At 36.6% G+C, this 19,753-nt stretch overlaps 3 protein-coding genes across 3 annotated transcripts; 2 read left to right on the top strand and 1 right to left on the bottom strand.

The window, feature by feature from the left end:
• Window positions 1–4,834: 4,834 nt before the first annotated feature.
• On the bottom strand, window positions 4,835–5,690 carry LOC145094568 (citrate-binding protein-like). Its single transcript, XM_079032713.1, has 2 exons — window positions 5,410–5,690; window positions 4,835–5,324 (listed from the first exon to the last, which is right to left on the bottom strand). Exons 1-2 carry the CDS (start codon window positions 5,677–5,679, stop codon window positions 4,926–4,928), a joined length of 669 nt encoding a protein of 222 aa, XP_078888839.1. The 5' UTR covers window positions 5,680–5,690; the 3' UTR covers window positions 4,835–4,925.
• A 1,417-nt stretch (window positions 5,691–7,107) lies between these two features.
• On the top strand, window positions 7,108–10,104 carry LOC145092837 (THO complex subunit 4D-like). The gene is made up of 7 exons (XM_079030821.1): window positions 7,108–7,366; window positions 7,820–8,053; window positions 8,793–8,936; window positions 9,022–9,090; window positions 9,185–9,369; window positions 9,463–9,513; window positions 9,723–10,104. Exons 2-7 carry the CDS (start codon window positions 7,871–7,873, stop codon window positions 9,910–9,912), a joined length of 822 nt encoding a protein of 273 aa, XP_078886947.1. The 5' UTR covers window positions 7,108–7,366; window positions 7,820–7,870; the 3' UTR covers window positions 9,913–10,104.
• A 1,547-nt stretch (window positions 10,105–11,651) lies between these two features.
• Window positions 11,652–15,070, top strand: LOC145092835 (uncharacterized). Its single transcript, XM_079030819.1, has 2 exons — window positions 11,652–14,445; window positions 14,592–15,070. Exons 1-2 carry the CDS (start codon window positions 11,799–11,801, stop codon window positions 14,888–14,890), a joined length of 2,946 nt encoding a protein of 981 aa, XP_078886945.1. The 5' UTR covers window positions 11,652–11,798; the 3' UTR covers window positions 14,891–15,070.
• The last annotated feature ends 4,683 nt before the right edge of the window (window positions 15,071–19,753 follow it).

Genomic DNA, 19,753 nt, shown 5'->3' with positions numbered 1-19,753 from the left:
GTGACATTCTTTCCATCTCTTTCATATTTCTTTACTTCTAGAAAATTTGTTTGTTTTATAAAAATTTTCTCAAATCCTCAGTTTGAGTTCAAATACACCCGAAGGTGAATCCGAATCCCTCAAACCAAGGCTCTAATACCAACTTGTAACACCAAGTTTTTTCAAAACAAATTTTCAAATTTCGTAATTCATAATAAAAATCAAAATGTATCTCAAATCATAAACATCCATCTCAAAATATAAGTATCCAAAAACATCTCCCCAGAATCTCATCAAAATACTCCAACAATGTGTACAATCAAGCTGGCGCCTTCCCGCGATCCTCCCTGGTACCTGAAACACATTTCACACAACACGGTAAGCATAAATGCTTAGTGAGTTCTCCAAAATACCACATACAACACATACGCCACTTAAGGCTACAATATGACCCTCCGGTCGATGTGTCTCAGCGGAACCCTCCAGTTCCGTATTGTTGGGCCCTCCGACCCGGTCTGTCTCGTTGGACCCTCCTGCTTGGTCTATATCATTGGACCCTCCGATGCGGTCTATATCACACAGCATACATATATCACAAACACATCTACACAAATAGCACATAACATATAAGACCCTCCGGTCTGCTCAGGGTTACCACACTAGGTAATGTATAGTGAGAAGACTCAACTCGAGAATGTCTCAGAAAGTCACAACTCGGTATCTCTGAACCTCGAAACAACGACCTAGCCCCACCTAATCACATAAAGTAATTATATCAATCATTAATGGCTCTCAAGGCTAGACTACACCCCTTTCTACAATTCCACAGAAGGGTAAAAGACCATTTTACCCCTTCCTGATCCGAAAGTACAATTGTTGACCAAAACCCTAAAAGTCAACGAAGTCAACGGTCAACCTTGACCAGACTCGTCGAGTTGTCTCAACGACTCGGCGAGTCCAGTCGTGAACTCTACTCCTCTGATTCTCTTATGACTCACCGAGTCACTCACTTAACTCGGCGGGTCATTCTCTAGACTCACAGTCTCGGGGTTACTCGACTCGACTCATCGAGTCTGTTCATGGACTCGGCGAGTCCAATCCATGCTCAACTTCAAATGGCTTCCTGAGGTCAGATCTGATGCTCTACTCAATGATCTGTCCTTTCTACTCCTAATAATCACGTAAAGTTCGAATCTTGATGCCCATGCAAAGGCTCCAAGGTTGTATTTGAAGAAATGACCTCTAATATGGCATCCTAAGTTCATATTCACCAACAATCCTCATAAAGCTCAAAGGAGAAAGGTCTCTGGACCTCTATGGATCCAGATCCAAAACCATAATACGAATAGGAACCATATACTCAACAAAACCATCTACCAAAAGGGTCTAGAAAACCCTAACTCTATAAACAATCACCAAAACAGAAGATGGATCGAGATTATACCTCAAATAAGCACTCCTAAGCTCAGAATTCCTCCAAATAGAACCTCCTTTAGCCTTCTCTTGATCTTGATCACCTTCTTCTTGCTAAACCAATGATAGAAAGATCAAATATGGCCTCTCCTTCCTCACAAACGATTTAGCTCACTTAGGGTTTCTCTCAAGGGACTGGTAGCCGCAATGGGAGGCTATGAGTGCCCTTAAATAGGCTCCAAAACCCAGGAAATTAGGGTTTCATTAAACAGCGTGGACTCGCCGAGTCCACTCATGGACTCGCCGACGCTAGTCGTGAACCCGGATGATAATCCGCGACCCTACTCGGCGAGTCTAAGCACCAACTCGCTGAGTTCCTCCACAAACTCCAAAATAAAACAATAAAATAATATACCTGGGAATCCAGATGTTACATATAAAGAGCGCCGAAATCCGAGTTATAACGAAGAAGTTATGGTCCGTCGAAATTTTACGGCAAAACTGACACGACACCAGGAGACATAAATAGTGAATTTACGATGGAGGACTTTTTAGCCTTAGTGATATAAACCAAAATTTTAGTATACATTAAACCAAAAACATTCATAAAAATAACGCCCAAATCTGACTTCGTATGAGGAAGTTATGATTTTTCTAAGATTCGGCTTAGCAGTGTACAACCCCAAAACTCGAATTTTAGTTCGAGCGGTTTTTGGCTTACGCAACCTTAATGAGAGTTGAATATCTCATTAATAGGATCTCAACGGTAAAAACATAGACGAAAACGGAGTCCGTATGTAGAAGTTATGAATTTTACGCGGACATTTAACAATATTATCTCCTCCTACTGTTAAATTTAAGATCGGTCGAGAATTAGCCGACGAAGTCTAAATGAGAGTTGTAGATCTTATTTTTACCTACGCATGGATATAAAGAACGTCGAAAACGAAGTTCATATGTGAAAGTTATGAATTTTTAAAAATCGGTTGATTTCCACCCTGTGTGCGTCGCCACATGTCAGCACCAGGCAAAACCTTGGAGCCTACGAAACACCATGACGTGGTGACGCCCCTGGAGGCCTATAAATAGAGGCTCGAGGCTGCCTCTTTTTCTCACACCTTTCCCCACTTCTTTCTCTTTCTAGAACTTCTCTCTAAGCCCTAACCCCCCCCCCCCCCCCCCCCCCCCCAAAAAAAAAGCCTAGGAACCCCCTAGCACGAGGCGGAAGCCCCGGAGCGCCTGACAGCTCCGAAAGGAAGAGCCTTCGGCTCAGAAACTCTGCTCCGGCAGAGCCCGGTTTCCAAGGAAACCCGCTGTAAGTGAGCTATACCTACCATTTCTTTAGCATAACTTATGTTTCAATATAGTAATGTTATTAGGACCTTATAAGGAGTATTTGGGCTATTACTATGGGTTATATAAGTATTGTTTAACACTTATATAATAGTAATAATAGCTAGACTATTAATTAGTCTCGTCAAACGTTAGACTAAACTCTAGTGGTAATGATACTAGGTTTCGTCAAGGGATAATTGTTTTAAGAGAAACGAAGTGCTGTTCGAGTGCCGACTCACCACCTTACAAGGTGAGTGCATGGTCCCTTTCAGCTTACACATAGATATGAAGTATTTTATATAAATTACGTGTTATGTGTGCATATTATCTGAATACTTGTTGTCTATGCTGGATGAATGATTTTATACATGTTTTAAATGATTTAAACTGTATATGTATTTTGTATCTACGATAATGTTGGGGTAAAACATGGGTAGATGTAATAGATTGAATATGAGTTGAGAGGTGTTATAGACCACGAGGTGATGGTGAGAGGTGGACGATGTGAGAAGCCTTTTCCCAAACGATGGCCCCGTCATTCAGCAGAGTATGGATGACAACCATGGACTATTCTAGACAGTCCAGTGGAACACTAGCAGGCTCGCAACCTGTAGGTGTTGTGAACGATGTGTTCACCCGGTGTACTCTAAACCTTGGTGACCATGCAGACTTGGTGCCTAAACCTTGGTGATCATGCAGACTTGATGCTTAAACCTTGGTGATCATGCATACTTGATGCCTAAACCTTAGTGATCATGCAAACTTGATGCCTAAACCTTGGTGATCATGTAGACTTGATGCCTAAACCCTGGCGACTATGTAGACTTAGTACCCGTTGTGTAAACCGTGGCAACGATGGATTTATTGCCGATTCCTTAGGAATGAATGAACGAGGAATAACTGATTTTTAGGGTAGATCCTTAAGATTAAAGAAGATAATGGGGATGTGTAATTGGGTTGATTGTTTGATTGTTAAACATAATAGTTATATTATTGTAGGTTGAAAACCCTATGTACTCACCAGGTTTCCCAACTTGACCCACTCCAGCTTATTTGTATCACATGTGTCGATACGAAGCTACTTTGCACTGAGAGATTTAAAAGAGATGTAGATCACTAGTGTAAATGAATGTAAGTTCTGTTTATGCTTATGTTTATGTATTGACAATGACATCCCAAAAGTTTTAAATGAATAAAATACGTTTATTTGAAAATGTTTTAATAACGTATTTATCGTGTTTTTCTGGGGACAAATTCCGCAACATTTTTATGAAAAGAAGTACTTTGATTTTTACAAAGTATAAACAAAATCGGTCTTTTCTGACCGTAAAAATGGGGATGTCACAGTGTGGCCCCGCTTAGTTTAGGGGATTTTTTTTTTCAAAAATCGGGGGCGGGGACAAGGTTAACCCCTGTTTCAATTTTGGGGCCCGAGGCGGGGGTAGGCAATCCCGTCCCGAAACCCCCATGGGGACCCCGTTAATAAATTACACATATATTTAAATATATTAATTATATAAATATAAAAAACAATAACATGATTTTGAGCTCCAAAGTTTATCAAAAAACATGTTTTTAAGTTGTTAGTATAATTTTTTAAAATGCCATAACTTTTTTATTTTTAAAATGTAAAATTCTACTATAAATAATTATTTTTTACCTAAAAAAAATAGTCCAAAATCAATCGGAGGCGGGGGTGGGGGTAATAAAGGGGATTCGGGGTCGGGTGCGGGGGTAGGAAGACTGAACAATCCGGGGGCGGGGGCGGGGGCGGGGGCGGGGGCGGAGGCAGGGGAACGGAAAATTTTTGGGGGCGGGGCGGGAGATGCACTCTCCGCCCTGTTTGCCCCCGTTGACATCCCTACCTTAGAAACATACAAATGTTACTCTTTTTGATAATCTTTTGTCACAATCGTTCTTTTGATTTTCTAGTAAAGTACGATAAGAATAATGTTAAATGAATAGATTGGATTAAGGATTCAACTATGGCTTTTTTAGGCCTTGTATTTTTTTCATAGGCTCATTACTAGTTTTATAATATAAGTTTTTTGCTGTTAAAAAAAGTAGTGAATAAAATAGGAAAGTATTATAAAACATGGCCGCAAGTGGAAATCAACTGAAAGACATGAACATGAAGATTCAAGAATACCATAAATTTATCATCGTATCTTGAAATTTTAACATACAAAATCCAAAGATTAATCACTTAGTCTGAAGATTTTAATATCCTTCCAACGGGATTCCATATAGGAGGAGCCATCATTTTGCGAGTAGACTCCACACTTGAAATAATGATGTACGTTGGGTCCACTACGTCCAGGTCGATCTTCAAGTCTAAGAACCCCATTTATATAGATTTTAACACTGTTGCCTTCCACATCATGTATAACATTTAAACGAAACCACTTGTTGTATAAATTAGAAAGAATAACATTTCTTCTGTAATAGTAAAGATTATTATTATATACTGTAAGCATTGTGGTTGTAGCATACGGGGGTTTTGACCCAAAAACTTGCATTACGCTCACCCCGGTAGTGCCACTAGGCACATATCCATATGCCTCGAATTGCCAAACACCCGAAGAGTAATCATAACCCTTCAAAATAAGATAAAACTTTATGTTAGTTAACTTGGCCTTTAAGAGGAATTAAAAAAAGCAACATGGATGATAATATCTTTACTTGAATGCGAATTTCAGTACGTGGGTTGGTTTTGCTTTTCCTTGAATGAGGTTTATCTGTCTTGAATACCCAAAGCTTGTGGACTCCATTGATAAAGCTGTATCGTTTGTCAACTGGAAGATCATATGGCTTTTGTATACGGAAATTGGAGCGACCGAGTGGTTGTGATACAAACCCTAAGGTGGTATCAATAGGTCCACTCCCCATGGCTTTGTATACAAAGAGAAAAACCAGTGAAATGTAGAGCATGAAATTTGAGTGAGAGTTCATATTTTCTTGGATGTTTGGTTGTGTATGGTTGTGAACGACTATATATAATGAGCATTATATAAAGTGACAAGTATATAGATAGAACAAAAAGTGAGAAGATTACAAAGTAAAACAAGTTAGTTATAGCTTTGACGTTGAAATGGTCCATTGATACGAATCATCGAAAATCCCTCATGGTTACATAGATATTGTTCAAAAACAAGAACAAAATGAATCTTGAAAAGCTTCTAAATGATTCGAAATGCCGGCCAAATTGCTATAGGGCTTACGTTATGTAATAAGAGTTAATACACGATCTAGAATTTCCATAACATGTTCATGATTATTGATTACGTTTTTTTGATCTATTGGGCCAAAAAGACTCCCTCTAGATGATCCCAATAATTGTGAGAATCTTTAAATTATTAATTAAGGCGTTTTAGCAAGAAAGAGAAAAAGAAAGAGTTTACAAATATCAATTCATATTTCGTCTTATATTAAAAGATTTGGAGAAAGACGACTGATTCAATATGTGGTGATGATTTTGTTGCAACTTGCAAGGGCGGAACTATTATATACATTTTAATTTTATGTTAGATTTTCATTGTTTATTAGTCTATGAAATGTGACATTTTTGTTTTGGGTTGTTCTCACTTACATACCTTCTTTCCCATTACAAATATAATTCAAGATTAATTGTTTATCCATTAATACTTATCACAAGTTGTTGATAATACCATATTTTACTCACTTTTGCATCACTAAAACCGCAACTTTGATTATCGTTTCGGTTTTAGTTTCTCATTTTAAGTTTTTGTCGGTTTTTTGCTCACCTCTAATAAATTCATACTAACAAATGATATGTGCATGGGGTGGTTATTTTGAGCCATGCTAATTTTGTATTTAGGCGATAATATATCACAATTCACATGTGGCATAAGACATAACACAATCAAATGTTTCACAATTTGTTTAATGTCGGAGAATTTTACCATCATAAATGCTGTTTGGTTGATAAACACTATATCAATGCAATATACATACCCATCCATTCCATGTAGTCCCAATTTCCCATACTCATTTACTTTATTTGTTCACTTGGCTTATATAAACAAAATTTGTGACTTGAATTAGTATAATGTAGCATGGTTCACTAGACAAAGATAGAAGCTCTCGAATCGTTTCTTTATGATTTAACGCATAATTTAATAACCATCTATGTTATTATTAAGATACAGAGTAAATATTTATAAAGGTCCTCCAGTAATCTAAACGTAAATCATTTTCAATAATTATTTAATTATAGAGAACGAATAATAAAGATCGGAAAACTTATATGATAATGTTCTCAAAAATTGGAAATAAAATAGGCTTAAGAAAGCTATTTATTGTGGCCCAATAGAGGCCCAAACGCGTTATTCACTATTACCCTTATCTTCTTCGTCATGATTCAGAACATCTTTTCGCCAATCGAAATCAAAGTACAAATCAAACCCTAATTCTATATTTCTATTCCCCAAACAGATCTCTCCAATTTCTCTTCACGATCGATCTAAGATCTATATGCCCCTTTCTTCAACATCTTCAATTTCATCATCCTTTTCTTCCTCTAACCTCTCTCCTTGTCTGCGTACGTTTTCGGCAATCGGTTCTTTGTCGCAGTTCGTACCCTAAATTCAAAGATCTATTCATATCTATTGTGATTCAGGTAAATTTCTTTTACGTATTGATTTATTTATACGTATAGAACCATATACGCATATCAGAATACACATTAAATTTTACACATCTGATTGTGATCTGTTATTTATCGTTGTTTTTATAAGTATTAGCTATTCGTCATACGTGTTATGACGAACGTCGTCTTTTTTAATTAACCTTGGATATGGATTAGTTCTTTGCCCATGTAAGCCTGGGAATCGGAGATCGGTCTTATATTATTACCAGATCTTATCATACGAACAGTAGTGGAATGATAATTAGCATATTAAACATTCAAAATTTCGATACATAGGTTTTTTTTTTTAATGAAATCTCTGTATATTGATAGTTCAAACGTCAGATCAAGGATCGTACTCATTCTCATATTATTAGACCTAGGTTTCATGATATGATTGAAAACAGAATATGGTGGTTGACTTGTCCTTTTCCATTTTGACAGGAATTTTCTATTTCTGAAGACTAAAAGCAAGGTTGCAAAGCCTAGTTTATAATGGCATCATTGGATATGTCTCTTGATGATATGATTAAAAGCAGGCGCAATACTGAGAGAGGTAGAGGGCGAGGTAGGGCCCGCCGGGGGCGTGGACAAGGAAGACCCACAGCCACAGGGCCACCTCGCAAAGGCCCCCTCAGGGTGAACTCTGCTCCGCCATCAGCTCACACCATTGCCAAGGCAAGCTCCACAATTATGGATATCTTATCCTTATGCATTTGATTCAGACTCTGATTTCAATCACAAACTTGAGGAACTACTCATTACATCTCTCTTTTTCAAATTTCAAAGTGTAAGGGCTACTATATATGACACAGTGTATAATGCTCATGGAGAAGTTCATTTTGGCATAACCATTCACCTTCCAAGAAATTATCACCTAATGATGTTCATGGATTGTTCTCTGGATCTTACACGAATTACTTGATGATAAGGGGCTTCACTGATCATTGATCATTACTAATTAATCATGATTACTTTAATTTTGTGGATGTTTGGAAAGGGAGTTGATGATGCATCCTACTGCTATATTTGGAATCTCTCATACTCATAGTGAGATTTTCATGGCGTTCAAAGATGCATCCTACTATCCTAAGTTCATGGTGTTTCTGCAAAGGAGATTCCTTCACTGAACTACAGGACTGGTGCTTACTCCTGTTCATATTCTCACATGTTTTAAGGAGTGGAGTGGGTTTAGTCTTCAACTCCCCAAAATCTCAAGATCTCTTTTTATGTCAAGTGTTAAAGATAGGTTGTCATTTTATAATAATGAAATCTCAAGATCCAATCTTTATTTAAAAAAAATGATTCGGATTAGTTGTAGATACACCATGAATCATGATAATTGATTATAGGTCATGAAGAAAGGTGAAACTTTTTTTGTATTATAATATGCTGACACGTGGCATGCCCGCATCAGTCTTTTCGCAGACCCAAGCCTTTGCCATGGCAGCGTGACTTGTTGGAAGACAGCCTCAAAGCAGCAGGTCTACCAGGATTGGATAATGCTGCAAAATTATATGTCTCCAATTTAGACATTGGAGTCACCAATGAAGATATAAGGGTAACACAACTATCAATTATTGCCAATTTGTTTCTTTTTTTAATATTTTCTTTAAGTTTAACAAATGATTTGGGCCCCACCACAGGAACTGTTTTCTGAGATAGGAGAGCTGAATAGATATGCAATTCATTATGACAAAAGTGGTCGTCCAAATGTAAGTGTAACTAAAGAGTATCAAATTCTTTAATTAAAAAAAGTATATAGTTTGTTTTTTTAAAAAAAAATTATTTTTGTTATTTTTGTTTTAGGGAACAGCTGAAGTGATATTTGCAAGAAGAAATGATGCATTTCAAGCGTTTAAACGTTACAACAATGTACAGTTGGATGGGAAGCCAATGAAGATTGAGATTGTTGGGTCAAAGTCGGATGCTCCTCTTTCGCCACGTGTCAATCTGGTTGGAGGAGTGAATGGACAGAGGACAGTTGTCATGATGTAAGTTGCCTTTCTTATGTGAAATTACTTTTTTGTCCTTTGCTTTCTTTATTGAATTCCTGTTTTGTAAAATTGGGTACACTTGCATTGCAGGCCTGGAGTGGCTCGTGGAAGAGGAGGGGGTGCATTTAATCGTACATCTGGGTAGGGTTTATTGTTTCTTATTTATTTCTATTAGAGCATTGTATTTTGAAAAATCTTACACAATGATAGCAATGTCATCCAATTGGGTAGATATTTTATGGTGTGATTTCTTAATTGGAAAACAATAAATACTACAAATAAATGGAAGTAGGTTTTAATCATACAATTGTTTGTGTAGTAGTTAATATCTGTGTTTTTTTGTGTTTTAGTCGGAGGACCCGTGGGGGCATGAAGAGTAGCCGTGGTGGTGGTATTGTAAGCAAGCGTGGCCGTGGCGGTGGTCGTGGTGGGGGCGGTGGTGGTCGTGGGCGGGGTAGAGGGAGGAAGGCGGCGGGGGGTGACAAGTCGGTTGATGAACTTGATAAGGAACTGGAGAAGTATCATGCCATGCAGACCTAATAATAAGGCTTTCGGAAAACACAAGTACTGAAAAATACAAGTAGATTTAATATTTGATTAGTTGTGTACAAAAAGCGTATTTGGTTTTTGAAAGAGTGGAGATTGTGTTTTCTGCTTTTGTAAGTTGTGGGTGTTTTGTTGCTTCATGTGACACCTTAAAATGTGGGTATTATTATTATTATTAGGTCTTAATTTATGTTGTTTTACCTTTATTTGATTTTTTGAAAAAACTTCACCAAAGTCTACCCATCAATACTATAGTTTCTAATATAAAACATATTGTCATGGCCACTAATGCAATGTGCTAGGTTTGGATCTATTTGTGGATGATGCAATATACAACTACCAATACTTGTATACACTCTGTGCTTAAAGGGTAACTTGTGACTTCCAGGCAACCAGCCATTGGTAATCAGTTTTTTGGGGCAGAAGTAACAAATGTTTGGAGACCATTTATGTTCTGTAAATATTCTTTGTTTTCAACTACTCTATGAAATCACAACACTGCACTTATGAACAAACTAATACCATACAGCTGATGTGGCATTAAATTCAAAAAAAAAAAATTCATTCAGGCATTTCTTCTAACAGTTGACATTCATTAGACTCACATGTACAAATGATTACTCCATTTCGATTCAACTTTTGACTATTTTGCCCCTGGTGTTTCTTTGGTGAAATTCAACATTTCTGCTGGTACATTCTGTGAGATGGCTTTCTCCTTTTCGATTTAATTTTTGACCATTTTGCCCCTGGCGTTGCTTTGGCGAATTTCAACCGTTTTTTAGTGTGCTGCCCTTGCTTTCATCTCAAAGCAAGCTTCATGTGCACAATTCTTTCATATCAAAGTATATAGTTTTCTTGGTGTTGCTTTGTTTCAAGACTTAATTTCTCCTTTGGGAGCATTGATCAATTTGATAGGTATATTTGCTTTTGGAATGAAAGTTTTATTAATATTGCTTGGAAAACAATAAATAAATATGTCTCAATTTAATCGAAGTTATATTGCACTTTTTATTTAACAAAAATTTGGTCGAGAATTCTGTCACTAAGAGAGAATTGATCACGGAATGTGATGTGTAGATGAATTCTAAGGATTTGTGTAAACTAATCAGCTGTGGAAATATGAGAAACAAAAAATAATACAGTTGTATTTCACTTTTTATTTAATTATCTTCATTTTTAAGTCTATGTAAGTATATGAGACATTTTAGACACTTCAGGAGATAAAAGAATGTAAGTCAATTAACAGATGAAATAGATTGCAGGGAACAATAAGAACCATTAGTTTTTATTTTATTATCTTCATATTTATATTCTTTTCCCTCATTCACACGTTCAAGGAACACCCATGTCCATTTGTTTTTTAGATTCTTTCAAAGGACCCTTATGTCCCTATCTCCATTGACCCCTTCATACAGTTTTGACGTGGATCATCTACATAATACTCATTTATAGAACTGATTATCAACTAAAACACAGTTTGAGTGAAACTTCTATTAGCATTAATCAGAAAACGAAAAGAAATATGTCTAAATAATCAAGTTAAGTTTTATTATGACATTGTTAAATTCCACCATAACATATAATACTGCATGTTGTCTTTTCGAAATCATAGCTCCTTGCTAAATTTTGGGTTACAACGAATTTTTTTGTTATAAGAATAATGAGTAATGTTATGACAGATAGATACAATTCAAAGTGTAAAACACTCCTTTGTGGAAAAATTTGACACCGACTTCTAACGTAAAAGACACTCCTTCTGGAAAAATATGACATTGGGCAAATTCTCTTTTCGAATACGTGAAAAAGAAAACAAGAGAAAAAGGTAGCTCAAGTATAAATTAGGACATGCAAACCATTTTTATTTATTTATTAAAAGCTACATGGCAAAGCGAATAATGTCTTCTTCAAACTTGTTATTTTTCTATCTGACTCTACTAATCATCACACTCTCCACCATACCAAATTTCGCATCTGCTTCTTTGGAGGAAGCCAATGCTCTTCTTAAATGGAAAGAAAGCCTTGAAATCCCAAAAAACTCCTTGCTCTCTTCATGGATTCCCGTCCCTTTGAATTCCAGTGCATTGGTTCCATGCACTTCTTGGTCTGGAGTAGTTTGCAATTCTGATGGGAGCATTCAGAAGTTGAACCTCACATCATCTGGATTAAAGGGTACGCTTCATCGATTTCCATTCTCTTTGCTACACAATCTTACACATTTTAATCTCAGTATAAACAACTTCTTTGGCCCCATCCCACCAGAAATTCAACTTTTGTCCAAACTTGTATATCTTGATTTTTCTGAGAATAAGTTTTCTGGAGTAATACCACCTGAAATAGGAAATCTGCACCAGCTAACCATCTTGTACCTAAACACAAACAATATATCTGGTTCAATTCCTTCATCCTTGGGCAATTTGAAGTGTCTCAGTGAACTTTTCATGAGCTACAATCAACTTAGTGGTTCTATTCCTTTATCTCTAGCAAAGCTGAGTAACCTACAGATTCTTTACCTAGGTGCGAATAAATTATCTGGTTCCATTCCTATTGAACTTGGGAATTTTAAGTCTCTCACTAAGCTTGGTCTGAGCTACAATCAACTTACTGGTTCTATTCCTTCATCATTGGGTAATTTGACATCTTTGAATCTCCTTTATTTGCACACCAATCAGCTCTCTGGTCCCATTCCTGTTGACCTTGGGAATTTGAAGTCTCTCACTGATCTTGCTGTGAATGAGAATCAACTTAATGGCTCTATTCCTTCATCATTGGGTAATTTGACATCTTTGAATCTCCTTTATTTGCACACCAATCAACTCTCTGGTCCCATTCCTGTTGAACTTGGGAATTTGAAGTCCCTCAATAACCTTGATGCGAGCGATAATCAACTTAGTGGTTCTATTCCTTCATCACTTGCAAACCTCAGCAACATACAGTGGTTGATCCTCGGTGTCAATGATTTATCTGGACCCATTCCTAGTGAACTTGGGAAGTTGAAGTCTCTCACTCATCTTGCGGTGAGCAGAAATCTGCTTAATGGTTTTATTCCTTCATCATTTGGTGATTTGACATCTTTAAATCTCCTTTATATGCATCAAAATGAGCTTGTTGGTCCCATTCCTGGTGAACTTGGGAAGTTGAAGTATCTCACTGATTTTCGGGCGAACAACAATCAAATTAGTGATTCTATTCCTCCAGAGTTTGGAAATTTAACTCAACTACAAAGACTTAATCTGTCCTCGAATCATTTGGTTGGTGAGATCCCAAAGGAGATTGGGAAGATGAATAGTATGTTGGAAGTGTACTTGGCTGGCAACAAACTTTCAGGTGTTATACCTCTAGAGCTTGGATTTTGTGAACTTCTTGAAGTACTCGATCTATCCAAAAACAGATTGAATGGGTCGATTCCAACAAGTATTGGTCAATGGGAACACATCCACTACTTGAATCTTAGTAATAACAAGCTCAGTGAGAAAATTCCATCCGAGATTGGTAAATTAGTTCATCTTACAGATCTTGATTTATCTCAGAATTTTCTCACAAAAGAGATACCAGCTGAAGTTCAAAGTTTGCAGAGTTTGCAAAAATTGGATTTTTCTCATAATAGATTATCTGGTTCTATTCCTGATGCTTTTGTAAATTTACCTCGTGGTATTGATATCAACCTTTCTTTCAATAAGCTCTCAGGTCCAGTCCCCCTTTCAGCTAACTTTGTGAATGCGTCCATAGAAAGCAATCCAAATTTGTGTGGGAATATTACCGGATTGAAACTTTGTCCAAGTCAGATTATGAAGAAGAAAAATGATCCCTTTCATCACAAGCGCATCCTTGTAATTACACTCCCTCTTATTGGGGCTGTTTTACTTGGTGTATTCGCGTATGGCCTCATTGCTTATCAACAACAAAAGAAAGAGTCTCCACAAAAACCATCGGACGAAGAAAGTGGTGATTATTTCTCCATTACAAGTTTTGATGGAAAAGTAGTGTATGTTAATATCTTGAAGGCAACAAATGATTTCGATGAAGCATACTGCATTGGGACCGGAGGATATGGGACTGTGTACAAAGCCGAGCTACAACCTGACAATGTGGTAGCTGTCAAGAAACTTCACTCATCATCTGAGAATGTTGATCCCAATGGATTCCTAAATGAGGTACGAGCGTTAACGAACATAAGGCATCGAAACATAGTGAAACTCTATGGATATTGCTCCCACGTTAGCCACTCATTTTTGATCTATGAATACCTTGAAAAGGGAAGCCTTGGATCAATCTTAAGAAGCGATGTCTTAGCAAAAGAATTGGATTGGTTGAAAAGAGTAAATATTGTAAAGGGAATAGCTAATGGTTTGGCTTATATGCATCACGACTGCTCGCCTCCAATAATTCATAGAGACATATCCATAGCCAACATCCTTCTTGACACTGATTATGAAGCACATATTTCTGATTTTGGCACATCCAAGCTTTTGAAGCTCGATTCATCCAACTGGACTACAATTGCAGGCACCTATGGTTATATTGCACCAGGTAACACATTCTTTTGATTGTGCCTCTACATATTCTTAAGTTTCATGATATATATAAATAAGTATATGCACATATATGTATCTATGTCAGAATCTAGTGGGGTTGATATAGCTCTTTGTTTTTGTCTCATGTTTGTTTGAATGTAGAGCTTGCTTATACAATGGTGGCTACTGAGAAATGCGATGTGTATAGCTTTGGAGTTGTTGCACTAGAAGTGATAATGGGAAAGCATCCTGGAGAATTGATAGCTTCTTTACCAACATTGTCTGATGATTATCTGGTGCCAGTAAATGTGGAAGATAGTCGGATACCTCCTCCCTCATCACAACTTGAGAAACAAGTTAGGTTGGTTTTGAGTCTCTCAAGAGCATGTTTGAACTCCAATCCACATGAAAGGCCAACAATGCAACAAGTTTCAAATTTGTTAATGAAGGATCAGCTTTGAATTGACATCTCTTGGGCTGATTGAAATAGTGTACTTTCAGTTTTCTTTTTACTTTTCTTTTGTTCCCTATATGCATCATGTCAATATGTATTCATATGAATGGCTTTTTGTTAAGAAAATTCACATATGTTTGTGAACAAATAAGTAAATGAAAATCACAAAAAATTCAAGCTTTGACTACCTGAGTGTTGGATGTAATCTTATTAATGCAAGTATAAAAAGCTTCTTCATCTGAATCTCCCTTCCATGTCTATTGGTAGCTAGCACCAAAATGACACCATGGATACTCAATGGATGATGGAAGAAATTGCAAAGTGATTGTCATTTGAGAATATTGTTACTGCAAATCAGGAAAGAAATAAAACAAGGTCTCTCCCTCCACATATATTGATGGGCATCAATTTTTTCCAAAGACATGCTATTTAATGCTAACCAAGTTTTTGCAAAGACACCATAAGAACATTAAACAGCTACAAAAATAGGTAAGTCTGGTTCACATTTTAAGTGTAAAATCAGCTAATATGTCAATAGCATTGCCTGGAAATCATACTTCTCTCATTCTGTATTGGTGTATTGGGTGTCTTGGAGATCATTTATTTTCTGTAAATATTCTTTGTTTTCAAGTACTCTATAATATCAATACACTACACTATGAACAAACCAATACCATACAGCTGATGTGGCATTAAATTCAGAAAAAAAAAATTAAAAAAAAAAATCATTGAGGCATTTCATCAAACAGTTAATATTCATTAGACTAACATTTTTGCAAGGAGCATGTACAAGCGATCCTAAATGGAGTGTTGGAAGAAGATAGAACAGAAAAATGAGGAAAGACACCAATACATACCTTTTAATTAACTGATATCCACTTCAACGATCCTGACCACCACTTCAAACCACTCTGCGTCTACTATGGAAATGGATTCACACTTTCGTGTAATCACCAATCTGACTTTAAGTTGATAAATTTTGTGCGATTTGGATGGATTCAAATGATTTGCTTGTGGTTTCTGCACTTGGATTCTAATGATTTGGATGGATAAATTGACTTCGTCCATGGTGTAAGCAGGGGTGGGAAAGTAGAATTGTAGGGTGCCTTGTGCTATATATGGTCTCTTCGGAATCTCGAATTGGTTTTGTCAATGGTGTAAGCTAGTCTTGAAACCCTCATCTTCAATGTCTGAGATGGCGAGGATGTTGTGAACTTCTCCAAACAGGGGTCTGAAGGTATAGAAATGTTGGGTGCCTTGTGTTATACAGTGTTTGATCTGTTTGGAAAACACGCACTTCCAGAGTTTTTAATCATTGTTACAATCATTAAAGATAAAGTGTTTGATGAGATTCAATTGCTATCATCCTTCAACTGGGTAAATAACAGAGGCAGTAGATTCAAACTTGCAATGGAGAACTGTTGCATTGATCCTCTTTCTTCCTGACTGCATTCTCAGGGGAGGGGGGTCTGGTGCTTTGTGGTGTTGATGAATGGATAAGTAGCAGAGGCAGTAGTTTTATGGTGTTGTACATACATGCTGTGAGATGACTTCCTCCCTTTCGATTCAACTTTTGACTATTTTGTCCCTTGCATTGCTTTGGTAAAATTCAACGTTTTTGGTTGGTGCTGCTACATACATGCTGTGAGATGGCTTTCTCTTTTTCCGATTCAATTTTTGACCATTTTGCCCCTGGTGTTGCTTTGGTAAAATTCAACCGTTTTTTTGGTGTTGCTTTCTTTTCAAGACTTATTAATTCCTCCTTTCTTCTGGCTGCTGAATTGGGAGCATTCATCATTTTGATAGGTGTGTTTTCTTTTGGAAAGAAAGATTTATTAGAATTACTTGGAAAACAAACATAAATGTATTCTGAGTTACATTTCACTTTTTATCCCAACAAAAAATCTGTCTGAGTATTCTGTCACTAATATGTGAAGATAAGGACCCTAAGAGAAAGAATTGATCACGAAATGGGATGTGTAGATGAATTCTAATGATTTGTGTAAACTAATCAGTTGCAGAAATATGAGAAACAAATAATAATACAGTTGTATTTCATTTTTTATTTAATTATCTTTATTTTTAAGTCTATGTAAGTATGACGCTTTAGACGCTTCAGGAGTTAAAAAGAATTAACAAATGAAATAGATTGCAGGGAACAACAAAAACCATCAGTTTTTATTTAATTATCTTCCTATTTATATTCTTCAATTTATGGTTTTCCATCATTCACACCTTCAATGAACACACCATGTCCATTTGTTTTTTAGATTCTTTTAAAGGACCATTATGTTATGTCCCTATCTCCATTGACTCCATTCACACAGTTTTCACATGGATCATCTCTATAATAGTCTCAGTTACAGAACTAATTGTTGGAACTTTGCTCTATAAAATTACAATGTGGGACTTATCCCACATTAGTGGAAGAGAAAACTTTTTCCCACCTTATAAGGCTTGTCCCACTCATTTATTTAAATGGACCAAGTAATGGGTTAAGCAAATTGGGTTTGGGTTGTGGTGTTGGAATAGTCAAATTGGGTAGTAGTAGGTTTGGATTATTAAATATTAATAGTCAAAGATAGGGCCTTGGGCCACATCAGAAGCATCGGGCGTAAACCTTCTAAGGTTTTGTTGATATACGATCAGGAACAACCACTGACATGTATTTTGTTAGTTTATGGAAGTACAATGCTATGATGGAAAAAATGAAAAAATGTACAATGCTATAATGTGTTATATGCAATATGTGTAGTTTGGTAATTGTTAGTTTATGAAAGTACAATGCTATAATGGTATTTTGTAGTTTAGTAATTGTAATTATAGTACAATGCTATGGTGTGTTATATGCAATATGTGTAATTTGGTAATTGTTAGTTTATGAAAGTACAATGCTATAATGGTATTTTGTAGGTTGGTAATTGTAGTTATAGTACGATGCTATAATGTGCTATATGCAATATATGTAATTTGGTAATTGTTAGTTTATGAAAGTACAATGCTATAATGGTATTTTGTAGTTTGGTAATTGTTAGTTATTGTACAATGCTATATTTTGTACTTTGCTTGTATGTGGAATGTATTTTGTATATAGAATGTTATAATGTTGGTTTAACTTATAAGACTTTGTTGTTTTATTTGTAGTTGAAAATGCTTCAAACAATGTTAAAAGATCCGACATGTAGTGCCGCACTTGAAGATTGGTTTCGTTCGTTGCCACAATGAAATGAGACCGGAGGAAACGATGAGAGCGATGATGACGGGTAGCTAATTGTAGGATTTTTGTATGTTTTGTTTTTGTAAGTAATTTAGACTAGTATTTTCAATATTTTGTATTATGTTAACTTGGATGAGTATTTTAAACGGATGTTGGATTAATATTTTAGAATGGAAGGATGTAGGATTAGCTTAATTAATATCATAATAGTTTTTATACTTTTTATAAAGTTTTTTTTTTTTAATGTGAAACAAAAAAAAATACCAATACCGGCGACACCTTTAGTGCTGACAGTTGGTTATTAGCGGTGAAATCTAGTTATTAGTGACGACACCTAGCATTACCAGTGACATCTTGATTATCAGCAACAAAGCATTAGCGGCGGCCTTTTAGTGACGGCGCATCGCCGCTAATACTATTAGCAGCGACAAACGCTACTATTAGCGGCGACGCATGTCGCCGATAATACTCTAATTTCTTGTAGTGGGGGCTGCATTTAATCGTACATCTGGGTAGGGTTTACTATATTTTTGTCAATATTAGTATTATTTATTCCTATTACATCATATCATACTTTGAAGAATCTACGCAATTATAACAATGTCCTAATAAGATGAAGTATGAAAGTACAATGCTATAATTTGGATAAGATATTTCATAGTATGATTCCTTAATTTGAAAAAAAAAATACACAAATATGATATGTTGTAATAGAAAGTAGGGCGTGTAACGCCCCGATTCTTAGGTATTGTTTAAATAAGATTTATTGAGTTAAGCTCTACTCGACGAGTTGGTTAACCTACTCGTCGAATAGCAGCGGGATGGGATCACGTGTTAAGTGACCTACTCGACGAGTCCATATTGGGACTCGGCGAGTAGGAGCTGACAGATGAAAACTTAAATCCCGGGGTTTGCACCCCTATTTAAAGGAGCCTTAGCCTTCCTTGGGCCATTGTGTGGTTGAAGCTTGAAAAGAAGATCTTTGGAGGAAGAAGGCTTGGAGGAGGAGTTTGGAGCAAGTAGAGTGTGGGAATCAAACACTATCTCAGTTATCATCTTCCATAGGTACTCAAATCGTCATTCTCCTTGTAAACCTCTTCTATTGGTTGAGTTTTAGGGTTTCTTGTGGAACATTAAGTTGATAAGATGAGGTATGGGCTAGATCTAAAGTTGTAACTTTAGATCTGGACCCTCCTTGGATTCTAGAAGCATAAAGTTGCAGTTTTAGTCATGATTGAGGTCCCTCTTGAGCATGAAGCTCCATTAAGAACTTAAAATAGGCATTTAGAGCCTTTAAAGCCATGCATGCTCGTAAAGTTTGCAACTTTACGTGATAAGCATGCCTTAGAAGCTTGGATCTGTGATTTGGAGCCACTACATGGCTCAAAACAAGTCTGTATGGAAAAAGGACTGAATAGACTTGACGAGTCGCAAGGTTGACTCGGCGAGTCACATGAAGATGGCCGTGAACTCGACGAGTTGGACGAACAACTCGACGAGTCCGATGAAGATTGCCATAAGACTCGAGGAGTTGAAGAACAACTCGGCGAGTCAGATGAGTTTTCTCCAAGATATGTTTGTGTGTATATCCGTCGAGTTGTAAGGAGGAAACTCGATAGGTGGCCTTAAGGTTTGATCGAGAATCGAAGGAAC

Source organism: Lactuca serriola, chromosome 3 (genome assembly GCF_051521515.1).
Source record: "Lactuca serriola cultivar US96UC23 chromosome 3, Lser_US96UC23_V15, whole genome shotgun sequence".
Lineage (NCBI taxonomy): Eukaryota > Viridiplantae > Streptophyta > Magnoliopsida > Asterales > Asteraceae > Lactuca > Lactuca serriola.
This window is presented reverse-complemented; position numbering and strand designations above follow the sequence as displayed.